Here is an 18194-nt window from a genome sequence, read left to right on the forward strand (position 1 = left end):
ACTGATCCATTTTTATTCCATACGGAATTGAGAAACACGAAATATTTGGGCAAGTATTGAAGACAGGCAATACCTCCCATAAAGTGAGGAATACCTCCTATAAAGTAAATATTCACTAGTTCTACTTTTAATACTAAAAAATGCCATAGCTGTATGGAGAGAATTTTGTCTATTTCACCTAGTCCAAGCCTGACTTTAATATAACTTGAAGTTAGAATTAAAAAAAAAACCCAACCCAAACAACAAACCAACCCACCAGTTCTGGATAAAGAATTAAGCAGTACATATGCTGGGTATGTAGCACTACTGAGCTTTGTTCTTTGCTTCAATGTCAAATGAAACTCAGGCTAATCATGCTCATTTAAAACACAAAACTACAAACTGCTCCCATAATTACCTAAAGAAATATCCACTTGAAATGCTTCAAACAGAATTGTGTTCTGCATAATAGTGGTAAGATATAACAACTTAGGAATTAATCCTCCGTCTTTTACGTTATCAGAACTGAGTAACTTGGTAGGTGACTTGTGCTCCAAATATTCAGCTTATTAATTCAGATACAAATAATATGCAAATGTTATTAAACTAATAAATGCAAAGTCTGCTTGTCCTTGTTGGCTCCTCTTTCAAATCCTTCAGAGTTTTATTCTGAAAAATATGAAATTCAAAGACTCCTAATAGAAAACCCTTTTCCAGCAAGTGAAGAAGCTTCAGTTACAGTTCTTTTCAGGATGGTAGCGGCTCACAGGACATAAGGAAGTTACTCATATTAATGCAAGTCATTTAGGGGAAGCTGCATGTCACATATTCTAATTGTAGGTGAGATCACTACAGTAACATAACATAAGGTACTAGAGTACTCTACTAAGCAGTAATCATTTTGATATGAAATGTTCCTGTTATGCTCAGAAAGCATTAAATAGAGGTTATACTGTTTGAAAATCGGATTCAAATTGAGACATGCTTTAGTAGTAGCAGTTTAGCAGCCAAGACATCTATTTTCTTTTTTATAATCCATCCAAAAGAGGAAGGATACAGATGTTATGCTTTATGTCTGAAAAAAAACAGATAATCACACTTTATTTTTTTGTAAAGAACAAACAAAATCAAATAACCTCATCTAGAAAACTATACTTTTTGGCATATAATTTTTGGTACACAAGTGAATAATTACTCATACAACTGCTGATATATTAATGTTCATACAATATTAATTCTGGATCTTGTATTTATGAATCCTGCATTTTGAGGTCTTTTGGCCCAGTATTATCACAGAAATTCCTACAAAAAGGGTCTGCAACCATTAAAAAATCTAACTTCCAAAACCTGGGAAATCTGAGTATCAACCAAAGAAACTGTTTTGAAGCACAGATATACTATAATCAGGACCATTAGTTGAGAAGGAAATAAATAATTCATTATTCAGAGCAGGTGCTGAACCAAGTGCAGTAAATAAAATCCAGTATGAAGGATGAAGATGAAACAGAATATTAAATGGTTATTTCTTATTTGACCATCATTCATATTTTGCAATAACTGAAAGGATTTTTTTGAGAAACAATACAAGAAAATGTAATTAAAGGTTGTATTGCCTGAGAAAGAATAAAAAATTAAACGTATACTCCAGTATTACTTAACATCTGAATATTTGGCAGTAATTTTTATGTTCTTAAAACAAATACATAAGCAGAAGTTGGTTTTATTTTTAACATTGATTTATTTCATTGATACACAAGGCTGAACCATTCCTAACAGTTGGTTCTGCAATATATCTATATATATATGTATGAATATAGATGGATAGAAGCGTTATATACATATGTACATATATACACACAGATACATATGCATATACATGACCTTCTACACATACAGTTATCTGATGAGAAGGACGATTTTGTTCCTAAAACACTGAAATAGATTTGGTTTAAATTCAAGCTCAACATCTCTGTCACGAATTTCCAGCTGTAAACTTTGGAGAACACTAGTCCTCTTTCTTTTATTCTTTGTCTTATCTTTGTATCAAAGACTTTTTACCATGTGATGTATGTTGTCTGGGATAAGGGAACTAGCATTAATAATAGATATGCAGGAAAAACAAAGATAAAAGAGTTTGTATTCTAAAGTTCAAGTTCAGCCTTTGCAAAGATGTTTATACAGTCTTAATGCTGACGCTAGTCTTAATACATATTGAAATTTAGCTTAATCATAGCTATTTCAAGATCTATGCTCACATGACTCTTCTGTCTTAGATGTATTTTCTTTTCAAACAAATACCAATAAAATAGAAACAAACCACAAATAATGTAGGTAAAATGATTCTACCTCTCTTTCATCCATCTTCAGCCACTGTTTGGGATCATCCTCAGTGGCTAGGAAAGCTATCAGATCTAAAGCAGTAAGCCTTGTCTGACGTCTGGATGATACAAAAATAAGAACAGGCTTGGCTGGAGAATGACTCCGAATCGCTGTTGAGGAAAGCAGAACTTGAGAATTAGGCCCTTTAATGACAAAAATTAGAGTTTCTCTTTGCCTAGACAGTTGATAATACCTCTGTGCAGATGATACACAGATATGTGTACTTCTCTATTCTACCAGATGGATACAACTGAAGTGAGCATATATCATCTCTGACTCAAATCAATATAGGCTTAGTGGAGTCTGAGTTAGTTTTCTTGCTACTTCAGTGATCATTGTAGCTAATTTACAGAACCAGTTGGGAAAAAATCCCCACCAAAACACCACAAAACCTGGACAAGCTTCCTAGACTTCAAAGCTTGTGAATTTCTTTCTCTATCTTTCTCTGTTTTCTCTACCTGTTGGGATATGTTAGTTTAGGCTAACTGCCATCAAGGTCCAAAACTTGCTTTCTGCCTGACCCAGAGTCCAGACTGCATAAACTCATGTCTGCCTGCAAAAGACCACTTCAATCTACCAAAATCATAAAAGGTAAAAAAGGTAGAAAGTGACTTTTCAAGAAATACTGTGAACTTGGGCACTATGGTAGAAAAGGACTTTGTTTCTCTTGTTTTCTAATCAGTCAGATATACTTAAACCAATTATGTTTCAGGACTTTTTAAAAAAAGCTCAGTCCTTTTTCTTGCTCAGCATATGGTCAAAAAGTTTCAGGTTGCAGTGAAATTTTTATGGCCTCAGGAATAAGTACTGCCATGAAATGCTGAAATAACCCTGACTATATCACGTCAAACAAGTGGTGAAAAAAGCCCTCAGTAAATCATACATCTACAGATTTTTTAACATCTACAAGCACTAGAAATATAAACAAGTGCACGTAGAGTTTCAAATACTCTCAAAATCTCTTATAAATCCAACTGTGTGTTTTCTTATGTAATTCTCATTCTAGCAATTACATTTTTGCATTGTTTATTTCTGAAAACTATTTCATACTATCCACTATCACATTTTGTTCCCTGGGTATTGTGAACTACCCATGCTGGGTAGTTCATGAATACTACCCAGCATGTGCTCCTGCATATACACATACTATACAGTTGTGAAATTATTGAAACAGAATAATTTAAGTGTATTTATACCTTACAACTATATATGCCAATATATCTATATATTTTAAAAGCCCAGCATCTAATGGATTTTTGTTGCTTCAGGAACAGGTGTGGCAGAACAGCCTAAGACAGATTTATTGTTCATTAGTGTTTTTGTACAATGCTCTTGTGGAGGTGTAAATAATCTGGGCTGTCAAGATTGGTCTCTAGTCCACAATCAATACTTTGCTTCTGTCATAAGGCTAATTAAAGCAGCTAAAAAGTCACCCCACAAATGTCACCTCACAATCAACAGCAGTTCACATTACAAAATTTATTTTGGAGGTTATTTTTAATTGATATAATAAATATTCCTTATGTAACCAAAGCAAAACATGTTCAAATAAAATATGAGAGTTTTTCTTAAATTTATCCTGCTTGCCAGCTTTGTTAAGAATAAAAAATTGGAAACAGAAGCATATCTGGATGCAGTACAAATTTTGAATTTTATGGTTATTGCTTTGAAACTAGAATCGAGGAGGAGGTTAGCCTGACTTGCAACTTCTGTTCACAATTTTTTTAATGCTTACATACAGTGGTCCATATGAAAATACCTCAGCAGATTAATAATATGAATGGTTTTATTACTTTCTAAATTTCAAATATTTTTACACAAATGTTTCTTTATGGTGTTGAACACTAAGAGAAAACACATTTTATATCCCCCTCACTAGCACTAATTTTATTCTTCTGTTCTAAATACATTACATTCCTGCATTCTATGTTGTATTTGTAGCGCACTTTATGTTTCAGACAAATAGCTTTGGGCCATTAGCAGAGCAGATTCCCCCTATACATGCCAAGAGTACATACACACATGTTGTAAATATGCTGCAAATGAACTGTGTAAAGTGCTCAGCCTTTTTTTCTTTCACAGAAAGAAGGAAAGGTCTATGAGCTTGTTGCTTACCCTGAAACGCAGGTTTATTCATACTAGCCATGCGAGGACAGTAATGCTGCCCAGGGAAGCCCTGAATATGCACCTCCAGAGGAACTGGGCGTACTGACGGCCGGAAGTTGAACAGACCCATCTACAAGAAAACATTTTTTTTCAAGTTTAACCTTGAATTATCTTATAAATTGCTATTTTGTTTTTCTGCAGTGCAAACACATATCCATCCCCTGAAACATTTTTCATACCTGATTAATATTTAGCCAGTCAGCAAGGTCTCTGGCATTTGCTAAAGCAGTGGATAAACCAACTACTCTTACAGGCTTCTCTGTGTGAGATGAGATGAAGTTTGTTCGAGACACAATGACTTCCAATACTGGTCCTCTCTCATCCCCTAGTAAATGAAAAGCCCATTGAAAAATGGAGAAAAAGAAAAAGTTCATAAGTCAAAAAGTATATTCATGTCATAAGTACCAGCCCACTTCTTCAAATTTAGAAACAATTCTCATTAAAACCAAGAAAACATGCTCACCTAACAGATGGATCTCATCTATGATAAGAATGGAAACCTTCTGAACATAGCTTCTGTTCTGCCAGCTTCTGCTAACACCATCCCACTTTTCTGGGGTAGTAACAATCAGGTCAGCTTGGGCAATAGCTCTCATATCAGGAGTCACATCTCCTGTCAACTCTACAACCCTGTAATCAAGAAAGATGGTGGCTTGCTTTACAAAGCTTTAGAATATCTTAACGTTCAAATATTAGCTCCTAAACAAAAACTCTTGAAAGAGAGAAGAAACAACATTAAACAAAGTAATTTTGTTCCTGGTCAAATACTCCTAGAAGAATGTTCAGAATTGTTTTAAGTAAATAAACCTGTCTGTTTTAAGTTAAGAAACCTGTTTATCCTAGCAAATACTATACAAATACCAAATAGAAAAGCGCAAATATGATTCTCAAACTTCCTATGATTAATTTTTCAAAATCAAGATAATATAAGACTATTAATATGATAATAATTGGAATCATAACATCTGGCCATCCCAGCTGCCGTCCATCCAAGCTAGGATGAAACCTTACTATAAAGATACCTGCTGTCTGCATAGATCTCTGGTTTGAATAATGAGGCTAGAATGCTAGAAAGCAGCGTATCTGCATTTATTGGTGAAGTTCCATTAAAACTGGAGTAGGAATTATCCTAAGGTAATTTTTTTGGGAAGATTAGCAGAGTTTTTCCAGTTGTTTGCCTGATCAACCTTTCAATTTCTACTGACAGCATTTAAGATGATCCACCATTCTGGACAGAATGCAATGGATTTTTGACATTTCTATGATGCATTCTACATTCAGTTAAACATTTAACAAAAATTTCTCAAAGTAATGGATACCTTCTGTTCAAATTTTCAGTAACAATTAATTTCAAAAAGGAAATATTATCTGAAAATATTTTAAAATTATGAGGCAAATAATTTGTCCTCACCGGCCACTAAAATAGAAAAAAAAAATCACAAATTAATAGGTCACTGATATAATAATAGCAGGAATCTCATTGGTAATTTCATGTATATAAAGTAGCACTTCTATTGAAACCTGAGGTGTGCTTTGAGCTTTAGCTTGGCAAAAAGCTGTATATAGGAAAGGAAAAGTCCCTAAATAATGCATCTTATGGACATAATTTTTAACTCAAGAGTCTAATTTTGGAAATCACCAACATGCCTGATATACCTTATATGTCATAAATTAATGGCTGACTTCCAACACTTGAGAAGATCAGCAAGAAATTGATGCTACGAAGGAATAAAACTCTATCTAATTTATATATGAAGAACCATATAGGAATATTAGTTCATGCAAGTCCTTCGAGTTCCATTTAGCTGATTTTTCTTGAAAAAAAAGCTTATTTTGGATTGCAATTTCAATTTCCAAGGATACTGGAAAGAGAAATCTGAGCTTTGTATTTGTTATATGTGCAAGTAATGAGAATAAAAACAGCCGGGTATTAAAGCATATCCATTTTTAAGTTTTGATTTTGCTATCACTACAGTGACTACTGATAGGGTTTTTTTAAAGTACTAGAAATTTGAAGGATAGTATACAATCAGAACCTATTCTGAAATATTCAAGAGTATTCTGTAGATTTTATTCATATTTGATGGGCTGTTCTTTTGCTTCTCATTTCTCTGATTAGGTAAGGAGAAACATACTTTTTACCAAGTTTTTCTTCAATCCTGACTTTCCAGTCCTCAATTCTTTCACGAACGAGTGCTTTTAAAGGCGCAATATACACTGCCTGCAAAAGAAGTCACAAAACCAGAAGTTAAGCAGTAAAGTACCTACAAGGAAAAATATTTAGCACTTGTGAGATTTGAACATACTCATTCTCATACTCATTAAAATGATAAAGGTTTGAGTTCCTACAATAGGATTCTGTTTACAACAGGCTTAATACTTGAAAACAATGCTTTGTTTCCTGTGCTATTAACAAGCAAATAAGAAAGAGAAATAATAGTTTCTCAAAACGGAAGTATTTAATATCACAACCTGCTTATATAAATAATGCCATTTTTGGACACGACTATAAAATCTGCAAGCTAACATTCTAGAACAGAAATAATTAGAATTTCCAGCAAGCAATATCTTACCTGGTTTCTAGTTATGTCATTAAATTACTAAAATATTACCAATTAAATTTAAAAGTAGATTATTTTAAGCAAAGTGTCACAATACTTTCCTCAAAGAAGCTTACTGCGGAGGTGGGAATACTCTGACACGTAGAAACAAGATTTATTTACAGATATATTCCAAATTAAATATTCAGAATTAACGAGAATATTCCAGTTAAATATTCTGAAGCTTTTGAACACGAAGAAACTGCTACATGAAGAATTCACACACATTCTTTAAAAACATATAGCCAGGTTTTCACCTTTATTAAAATCTAAAAGATACAGTCCTTTGAGAACTTGCTATTTTGTAAGTCTAACAGATTAGCTGAAAATGTATGAGTGTCTTCCTTACCTCACTTGGACTCACAAATTACATGAAGATACCAAGATTTCAAAGATGAATAAGGGATTTATGTACATGATTTCTGTTAATTTCAAAAGCTATTCTTTGGTTAAATCTCACAGTCAGATATAAATATATTTTCCAAAGACTTTAAAGCGAAAATGCGGTTAACTAGGCCAAAATGGATAAGTCAAGATACAGATATATATTCACTTTGAAATCAAAACCCCAAAAGCTGAGTTGTTCAGCTTTTAGACAATTTAAGAAATAAAACACAGGGACGAGTTGGAACAGAAAATTGGTTTGCAGTAATTAATTGCAACTTATTTGTTTAAATAAGACTGGGCTAGTTGGATTCACATGGAGAGGAACTAATAGCTATAAACCAATACGACTGCTAGTAGACAGAGATTAAAGCAGGAAATGACAGTAAGTACAGAAAGGGAAATCCAGAATGCCTATATGTCACCTTAGCTGTACACTGATTAATATACAAAGTTGAAATAAAAGCATAATATATATAATGCAGTGCCATTTCATATTCAGACAGGTATAAACTGGAGGGAAAAAAAAAACAATTGCCATAATCTTTTGCTAGGCTTTTTTATTGCTGAAAACATGTCTATTTTACAAACCTTTGATGTGGGATACTTGTTAAAAACTCTGAAGATGGCTAATTCAGCTGCAACAGTTTTTCCAGAACCTGTAGGAGCTCCAAGAAGAACATTACAGTCTGTGTGATAAAGTGTATGAAATATCTGGGTCTGGATAGGGTTGAAGTGCGTGAATTTGTACAGGGCTTCGTATTCCCGATGTCCCAAGGCTGTGATAGGCAAAGGCTGAAGATCTAGAAGCTCTAAAACCACAAAATAATCATAAGTGTATGACAACAGATGCCATAACATAACACAGTTTATTATGAAGATACAGACATTAAACAATAATTTAGTGGAAAATAAGCTACATAGGAAATCGTTTTACTTAATATCTCATATGACACAAAATCTGCATTTGGGTCACTGTTAACTTTGATGAGGAATAACGAAAAGTTGATTTTGTAACTCTGAGGTATTTCTGCAAGTACTGTTAGTATTCTGATAGCTGTGAAGCAGCCATTGGCATACATTTTTTTCTTTAAAGCTGTTTCCTTTTTACCCAGTTGTAGTAAGTTCTAAACTCATTGTATTAGATTACATGTATGTCCAGCTTCTTATGCTAACAGAATGTGGAGTTGAAGGACAGCATAGTGTGTATATTTCAGTTTCAAGGAAATAAATCTATTTAAGAAGGAAGGATTCTCTGGAGTTTCTAAGTTGATGGAGTAATAGAAATCAGATGAGTACAACTAAATCTTGCATCTAATCCTTTAAACATGTAATTAAATACACAAACTTTGTAAATAAACTAACAACTTTTCAAGATATGATTCTTCATATATCTTGAGGGCATCTGCTATCCAAACAATTAGAGATTGTGGAATTTGGAAGATGATATATATAACCAGATTGGATTTGGAATCCTACCAAATTAAGGAAACTGCAGTGATTCTGCTATACAGATGCTTGCTTTGAAGTTTGGATTTTTTTTTTTTTTCTTTTGTGGCTGGAGGTCTCATTGTCTTTTCAGGGTGCTTCACATTAAGGTATGATATGGGAGTCATAAAATCCACTCAGGCAATGATGCCTAATATTCTTCACATGCTTTTCACTGATACCTTATGGCTGTTTAATCATTCCCACTGAAACTGTGATTTCTTGGGCTCTGACGAGGAGAAAGAAGGTTTTTTTGCCTAGCAGGGCCTCTATGTACTTCATTGTTGAGTGGGAACCAGATGGGAATTGAAATCAATTACCATAAATCCTGGAGGCTCCATAACTGGTGATGTGTAAATATCTTTCTGTTTCTTCTGAATAGTAGTCAGTGATCAGTCAATTAGATAAAAAGGTTACACATGCTTTTTCAGACAGCGTAGGTACAGTATAGCAATAGCTAAACACTTCACAAACACATGTGAATTTATGCATGCCAAAGGACAACACCGTATAAGAACTGAATATTTCTGAAAGCACTCACTTCACAGACTGCTAGATGAGCCAAATGTAATTACAGTGGAAAGGTTTTACAATGACATCAGGCACAATGAATGTATAAGGCAATTTATGTATCCAGAAAAAAAAAAGAAGAAAAACACAAACATATGCTTCTGTGCCAAGTGTTAAAAAAGGAGGAGGAGGGGAAGGCCATGACTTGATCAGCAGTGCTGATTTGAAATGTGATGTTCGGTACTGTAACAGTGCTTGCTATGATGAATTAATTTTAGTAAAATAGTGAAAGGTCTCAAATTTTCAAAATGTTAACTGTTTTTTCTTTTCTGAATGCAGTTTTTAACCCAATGATCTACTCTAAGATTATTTTTAACCAGTCCAGAAGAAATGTAACATTTACAAGCACTAAGATAAGACATACTATAACAGAGACTTGCTAAATTGTGTATGACAGTTTCAAATTTCCTAAGTTTTATAGAGAACTTGAAGTAATTAAAAGACTGGTATTATGTTGAGATGAAATGAGCAGCAATTTGTCCAGGAATTTAAAATTTTAGAGCACTTTAAGTGTACTGAAGAAATGGTTACAATAATACAAATGTATCACAAAGTGAGATTTCATATACTTTTCTATGATGAAGTAGAAGTCAAAGAGATTTATTGTACTATATAAGGAAAATCAGTATGAGCAAGATGAATTAAAACAAAAAGATCAAATTTGAAGTTACCTGTGTGTGGAGGATGTCTCTCTGGAAGAATCAAATGTTGAAAATTTATAATGCATACAGCCTCTGCTCCTAACCATCTATCAGACACAGCTCGAATGTAATATTGAGATGGTAGAGGTTCAAAAATCGGGATTGTGAACACCAGCAGTTGAGGTTCTTTAGTAATGACCTAATGCAGATGTGTAGAGAATAATAGTAATGACCTAATGCAGATGTGTAGAGAATAATTATTGCACGGACATATCAGTAACTTGAAAAATCGTGGTTTACATCACTTCCATAAGCATTACCAACACAAAGCAATAAAGTATTTGTGCAACTCCATGTGCAAAATATTCACACCTTTATAACAGATTTCACAACTAGGAATGTATTTTGTTTCCATGGACTTCAAAAGATAAAAATAAGGTTGGCTCTTAATCTTTTTCTTTAACAGAAAAAAATATTAAAGTCTTCCTTTTTTTCACCTGGAAATAACTGTCCCATCAAAGGACAAAGAGGGGAAATCTGAGATTAGAAAATGTCTTTGTGGAACTCCAAGCTTATCATGCACATCTGAAATTGAAAGCTGTGCTACTCATCTGAAAATCTGCTTAGTCAAAATACTGTTTGGCCTTACAGATATGTATCTCACTAACTTTATTTTTGTCTTGCTATGAGAATCTGAATAAAGTTCATTACCTGTTTTTTTTGAACGATGAAGTACTCTGAATGGTAAATGTGATCATTAGTAGGGTCTTCCACCCAAATCCACCAGGGCTCTCCGACAGTGCCGTGTACCTTTAAGAGTAGAAAAGATAGCTTGTTACAGCTGTAGTGAGGCTCTCTAGATTAGCTGGGTGTATCAGATATATTTCTAAATGATGGAGGCTTACAAAGGAATACAGAAGGTAAAAGCAATGTAATATTTCTGATTAGATCAAGCTGCTTAAAGGTTATGTTTCTGTAAGAGTTTGCTTAAGGTATGCATAATATAAATGGACATGACAAAAACGCAACAGAAACTGGTGCCTGTTTATAAACAGACTGAACTTCCAGGGTTTCCCCTGGAAGTTAGCTCCTAAAAAAAAGAACTCCTCCTTTCTATCTTTTTCTTTCTGATATTTCTTTCCTTGGGTTCAGTACAGAGGATTGTTGTTTGCTATTCAATGCTCATTTTTCAGTTAAAACATCTCAGGAAAAATTGGATGTTGAATTGTGATATTTCTCTCTTCCTCTCTCTCATCCCCTCTCCAACAGAAAGATAAAGTAAGTGGATTCAGAAGGCTGTAGATCTAGTCATTGCTACAGGTGAAGTGAGAAGAAGATAAATAGAGCTGTCTCTTGATGATTCCCATGCCATCTGGCAACACTTTATCTCATCCTAGATTTTTGTTTGCATTGTTGTGTACCTTACTGTGCAATGTCAGCCACAAATCATAGGTAGGTGGGATACTCAGTTAAGAATTTTTGTTTCTTTGTCAGAATAAATGACTTGTGCCAATGTACAAGCATTTTACTGAAAATCTAGGAAAACTGCATAGTAAAGGCGTACGGAAGATATTTTATTAAATGAACATAGATTTCTGATGCTTCTGACTAGAACTGCACTAAGGTACAAAACCAGCATGATGATCAAAAAAGAGTTTGAATTATTCTTAAACTCTGCTTAATAAAACCCAAAGTATGTAGTTGCTTCTAATGGCAATTTTAATGCTATAAGAATCTGGTATTGATTCACAGCACACACATTATTTTCAGCAAAATTCATTATTGTGTGTATGCTGGAAAACAGTCTGTACTGGTTTCTGAAGACAAAAAAATGAACTAAGAATAGAACTAAAGTGCCTTTGCTTCTTTTTTTAATACAGTTGTACAAGAGATAAGCAGATGGACAGTAAAGACACTGTCATTCATTTTCATTACATTTGGATTTCACTAGCAGCTTCACTGGGAAGTGAAGGAGTGAAACTGAAAGGACACAGGTCACTGTAGGTGACATTATGAAAAATTACAGTGAGACTATTACTTCATCAGGGTTTAGGAGAATTTAAGAGAGGAAAGAAGAAATAAGAAAGGTGATAAATTTCAAAGCTCAGAGATTTTCTTATCAACTCTTACAGCATCTTCGTTTTGCAGAGTCCTGTGACAAAAGCTGTATGAGGAAAGAAGCATAACGTGGGAACAGGGAACGCAGCATGATCTACAGTAATGATTCTCTAGAACTCTGGGGAGCTCTTAATAATTGACACATACCTGTATTTTGGACAACCCTTGTTCTAAAACTGCATGTCTAATTAATACTAGTTGCACTGTTCTATTTCTGCTGGGCTCCTGGCTGCAATACTTACTTGCTCTGCCTGGGTATGTTTATAGTCCCTTGCTTCTAATAGTATAATAAGAATTTTCCACTGGGATATGGCTCATATTCTTGTACTGAACTAAAGGGCTCCCAACACTGAAAAGTGCAGTGAGTAAAGATCAAAATGATACCGTATCTCATGCCTACCAAACATATCTTTTTTCTTTTGTAAAGGCAAGTGCAAAATCTGTGATAAGATTGTTCTGAATTAAGTATCCAGGTAAAGAAACAGTCTTAAACTGATGAAATTTAGGCAAGTGAGGTATTCCAGTTAAGTACAGTATTTACATTTTTAATATTCTGAATTTGACTACTCCCATTCTTTTAATGGAATTTTTGCCAGCTTGTTTTTGTACCAATTACAGCTATACCTGTAAGTTCCTCTAGACTTCTTCAGTCTTCCGAAAAACTTGCTAAAGTACTGTGTAATGGTTCAAAATCAGTTTTGGAGTGTCAATGGTTGAATTTAAAAGAGACATAAATTTTTAGAGACTATTAAAATTTAAGAGCTTTTTAAAAGTTTATTTACTGTTATAAAAGATTATTTTACTGAAGAAGCAATAAAATCAAGAGCTACCTTACAAAAATAAAGAAGAACAAAGTTTTCCAAATTTTGATGAGTACCAATATATAAATTCACACAAAACCAGCTCCATGAGTTGAAAAAACAATCTTAATATTTCCAAGCAATTATTAGGAAAACTCTGCCAAGGGGTCATAGCAAAAAATTGATAGCTGAAGCTGTCCTATAATTTCAGAAGTTCAGAATCAAACTAAGAGACTATAATTCTGCATGCATCCCTTTTCAATTTGTAAAAAATACAGAAGAACCTAGATTGTGTGGAAAAATGTAAAAATGGATCAAGATATTACTTTGTATTAAGATACATCTTAATATGAAGACAGTTATAATTTTTTTTTTTTTTTTGGTCTTTAGTAGATTACAGGTAAAATGGATGAAAGATTGAGTAATAAACGTTTGTTTCAATCCTAAAAAGTAATGCTTGCCTGCTTTCCAAACTATTGCGCATAAATAAGAAGCAAAAAATAATTTATGTCATAATTCATGTTAGGATTTCATTCAAATATTTCTGTAATAAATCCAGGTAGCAAACAAAATCTAAGATCATTAATCTCCTATTCATAAGATAATGTCCAAAGGAAAAGAAAAAGCCTTTATGCAGGGAAAATAAATTTTAAAATAATCTAAATGTTTGTGGAATAAAATTCTAATTTACTTGTGATTAAGGTAAATTTGTAATCTAAGGGATTTAAAAATTATTTTGTAATAAAAGAACAGATATTTAATAGCTGCCTTTTAGAATAATTTGTCTTAAGTGCAAATATGAGAATGTAAAAAGAAAAATATGACTGCCCATTGAGGTATCTTTGCCTTTTTTCTGCATAGTTTCAGAAGTAACAGCAACAATACAATGCCCCCATGTGGACATTTGTATTTAATTTAGATTTATCTTTATCTTGAATCTATTTGTAATGAACAGTTTCTGAATCAAAGGGTGTGGGTATATCTAAATGTGCATCTAGTACAATTCCTTTAGTATAAATTTGCACCGTGAAATATAGATGAATATAGTTCCAAACATGTCACAGTTTTTCTGTTCACACGAGACACCCCCCCCCAAAAAAGGCACAGATATTGTGAATGTACATTTGTAAAGCCATAAAGAGGAGCAGAACTTGTCATACATGAACTGCAGTTCAAGGCTTTATTTTCTGCATTTGACATTCATTCACAGTTCAGACAGCCACCTGTGTCTCCCTTTTTCTTGCTTCTCCTTTTTGGGCATATAACTCAAATCTGTATATGACTACTGTTAATATTCAATATAAGAACTTGCTTCAACATGTTATAAACAACACAATCCAGTATCAACTAGTGGAAGTAAAGAGAATATCTTTGGTTGCTGCCTTCTACAAAAGTCCTTAAAGTCATTCCAGTTCTGTCACTGAATTTTTTTTTTTGGCTAATATATATATATATATATATATATATATCTCCAAACAACTATGGACTCTCTGTGATCATGTTCTTTACTGAACCTGAACTAATGCTTCCAGTCCTCCCTCCATCTCCTTTTTTATACCTGATCATTCCATGTGAAGTCAGGAGTTATGTTCAGACGAACTCGGAGGACCGTGCGGGTTATTGGCTGAATTGTTGCTTCCATTATTATGGAGGGGATTTGATGGACACACTGTTTTACCTTTAACCCAATCTTCACGTGATGCAGCATATGACCTGCAAAGAAAACATCAGGTGTAACAAATTTGCATTTACAGGAAAAATAATACAACTCCCACTTTCAAATAGGCTTTTAAAGAGAAGTATTATTGCTTGTTTTGCTTTTATGTGCATAAATGTCTGACTCTCTTGACCTGGCATGTCTGAATATTTTGTAATACTTAACTTGAATTAGCAATTTATAGCCTAGAAAAATCAGTATTAACCCCACTGTTGGCTATAACTAAGGGGTTAAAATAACTATTAAGAATTCACACTGAAAACATATAATGTCAAGCTAGTTCTGTTTCCTTTACTGACTTTTTGACCAGCCTCTTACCAAGCCATGTCGTACTTTTTAAAAGCATGAATGCTGACCTTTTACTTAATGAAGGGCACACATTTGAACTTCTACAATTCCTGTGTACTGATTCAAAGCAGACAGAACATTTTTCATAAAACTGAAAAAAGGTAAATCACTCAAAAATGCATACAACTAGTAAACATCTCACAGCAGCTGTATCTTTCAGGATACACCAGTGTGTAACTGAGACAAAGGAAAAACTAAATGCTGCAATGGATTTTATTTTCTATCACAGTCATGGTAGCTAAGGCAATAAAATAATTCATTAAAAAAATTTCCTACTTATATTTTACAGATGAAAACTCTGTTCCCTTGCTCTTCATTTTAAACATAAAACATACCATGTAGCAGTGATTTTTTTTTTTTTCCCTGAAAAATATTGCAACTTCTACCTTATTTAGGGAAAGAAGGTGGATTTATCATATTTTCACTGAAATTCCTTATATAATTATGCTGAGCATATTTTAGATTTTAATTGTAATGGTCATATGTACTAAGTTTTAAAAGCTACCTTACAAATGGCTAATGATACTTTCTGATGTTGTGTCGTGATGTGTTGTGATGTGCCCTGTGCACACTTTCCCATGGAAGAACTCCCATTATTTGTATTACGTGCAAAGTGAAAAGGTGCTACAAACTTCTTTTTGATATTGCACAAAATTTAGGGGCATAACATCTCACAATTGTTAGAGGGTTTTTTTATATTGTTTCTGACCTTGTTTCCCCTTATTTAATACACTGGCAGATTTTGCTCCACACAGGTGTCAATCTATACTCTGAAGTAACGGTGACCTTGCTTAAGAAGCAAATCCCTAATGCAAATGTTTTAGCACATATTTAATCAGTTTATTTTGCAGTTGGTGAAGTAAGTGCACCTCCAGCAAGTGGATAATTAAAACCCAAAACTATTCTATTGTTACAACTTGGTGATACATGCAGTATTATAACACACTTGCACAGGGACTGGCTTTTGCAATTAGAGGTTAAACCTCAGAAACTCTGCTAAATAAAGGTAGGTGACAAATACTCAATAAGCTTATATAGGCAAGTAGGCTTTTTCGTGCCCAAAATCACTTTCTGTATCACGATGTGCGACGTGAACTGTGCATGTAAAGGACAATACGGAGGTTTTGTACGCTCACCTGCTAGGGGAAAATAAGGCTCCTCTCCCAGCTTCTAGTAAATATTATAAAACTCTCTTTTCCCCCAACCCTCTTTCTATTTTTTTGTTAATAGTCACACTTTTAAAAACTATCAATGGCATTCAAGAAGTATTAAAACCTTCTCAAGAAAAGGTGACAATTTGAGAAAATAGTATGTTTAACAGAAGAATAAATTTTGCTTATTTCACAACTGTTATCTGTATTCTGAAAAACCAGGATCGTGTCAGATAACACAGTGATTTCTTGGCTTGCTGGAAACTCCAGCGTTACATTGCAAGAGTGTCTAGATTAGTGTGGTACACTGGAATCCAGGATCAGTACACACAAAATACTCTTCATTCATGGGAAGAGCTGGCACTCATCTTGATGCTTTAATTCTCCCTAAACCACAGACTGAGTTAGCTAGCCAGTTCCTGTCTTTTTTATTCTATCTCCAAGGTCACAATAATATTTTAAAAAGGAGGAAATGCTGAGACTGAAACTAGTTATATGGAGTCGGACAACAAGGTAACACCTGGAAGCTATGCCTTTTCTCATTTAAACATGGCTTTGAATTCAAACAAAAATAAGGTTGCCAGGCGAGCACCTCCTTCACACCCTTGTATCAGAAAGAGAGGCCAGACAGGAAGAAGTATGCCACATAACAATATTTCACACAATTGCACATATCAGCTTGCTTTGATGTTTATAAGGCTGAAGAACATAAAATGTCATTACATACAGTCAGCAATGACATATTTTTGCAGTCAAATCCTAAGTCATATCTACTTTCAAACTACATTAACATAAAACTAAACTAGACATTTTATAGACACATATTGATGTGCTTCCATCTTGCGAACACTAGTTCCACTATGTTTAAGGAAGCAGAACTGGTTTTGTATCTTAATAGAATATTTCTTGCTTTTCCACAGGTAAGCATGGGGAGAAAGAAGCATTAAAAAACAAGTAAAACCCCAAAGTAATACAATTAATAAAAAAAGAATATTAAGTGTTAAAAAGACTGTATAAGTGGACAAGAAAATAACAAATCTGAATAAAAAGTGCTGTAATGTTTTTGAAGAGAAAAGCATGATAATGCTAGCCTTTCAAATACAATGTTATATTTTTAATACATTTAAAATTATAAAATTATTATTACACTGCACAGCTAAAAATCTTCTCATGATATTTCAGCTTAACTTATAAAACAAAAAGATAGCCTCTAATTCTGCAAAGTTTTGCATATTTATTCAGCTTTTTCCAAACTAAATTGGGCACGTAACAAAGCTGCCTGAATTAGGAAAGTAGTTCTTTTGTCAAATGAAAGAATTGTTGAGTCAGAGGTCATAACTTCTAAAAAAATGTGCCTATGAATTGTATTTTTAGTCAAAAACCAGATTTAAAAAAATTGGCAGTTTGTTGCTCAACAACTTTGTGATAAGAGGTGCAAAGAAAGTCCAAATAAGAAAAAAAAAAGACACTAATATAGGAAAAAGAAACACATTACCAGCAATATTTTATTTTTTTTTAACCTCAATCAGCTGGTGGACAGTTTATGCACAACAGTTTATACACATGTACTAGAAATTGTCATTATGTGTATCAGTAGCCTTGTGGATTTTCTCATTATTGAAGTGTCAAATCCTTTAAAAAATTCCATTAAGGTTTTGCTGCAATGACACCAGGGACAATGAATTCTTTATGTTCAATGAAAATTAATGCAGTGTTTCAGAAGCAGACCATTTACTGATAGTATTCCAGGACATAATAATCTGCTTGTACTCTTTTTCATGTTAATAGTATTTCAGTAAAAAAATTGGCCATGTTTTGCCAATTGGTAAAAATAAACAGATGGCTTTTATAGT

The 18194-nt window shown here is 33.6% G+C and overlaps 1 protein-coding gene across 3 annotated transcripts in view; it reads right to left on the minus strand.

The window, feature by feature from the left end:
* Positions 1–18194, minus strand: part of ASCC3 (activating signal cointegrator 1 complex subunit 3) — a 268461-nt gene that overhangs the window by 65413 nt on the left and 184854 nt on the right. For all 3 annotated transcript variants that reach the window (XM_061369871.1, XM_061369872.1, XM_061369870.1), the window contains 9 exons: positions 14684–14838; positions 10919–11017; positions 10238–10406; positions 8100–8320; positions 6660–6745; positions 4988–5154; positions 4704–4849; positions 4474–4594; positions 2326–2468 (listed from right to left, as the gene is read on the minus strand). In XM_061369871.1, coding sequence (XP_061225855.1) covers positions 2326–2468; positions 4474–4594; positions 4704–4849; positions 4988–5154; positions 6660–6745; positions 8100–8320; positions 10238–10406; positions 10919–11017; positions 14684–14838 — 1307 coding nt within the window. The remainder of the gene's footprint in view (positions 1–2325; positions 2469–4473; positions 4595–4703; positions 4850–4987; positions 5155–6659; positions 6746–8099; positions 8321–10237; positions 10407–10918; positions 11018–14683; positions 14839–18194) is intronic.

Source organism: Neopsephotus bourkii, unplaced genomic scaffold, assembly GCF_033783945.1.
Source record: "Neopsephotus bourkii isolate Nb327-2 ecotype Australia unplaced genomic scaffold, CSIRO-AGI_Nbou_v1 NB_1511, whole genome shotgun sequence".
Lineage (NCBI taxonomy): Eukaryota > Metazoa > Chordata > Aves > Psittaciformes > Psittacidae > Neopsephotus > Neopsephotus bourkii.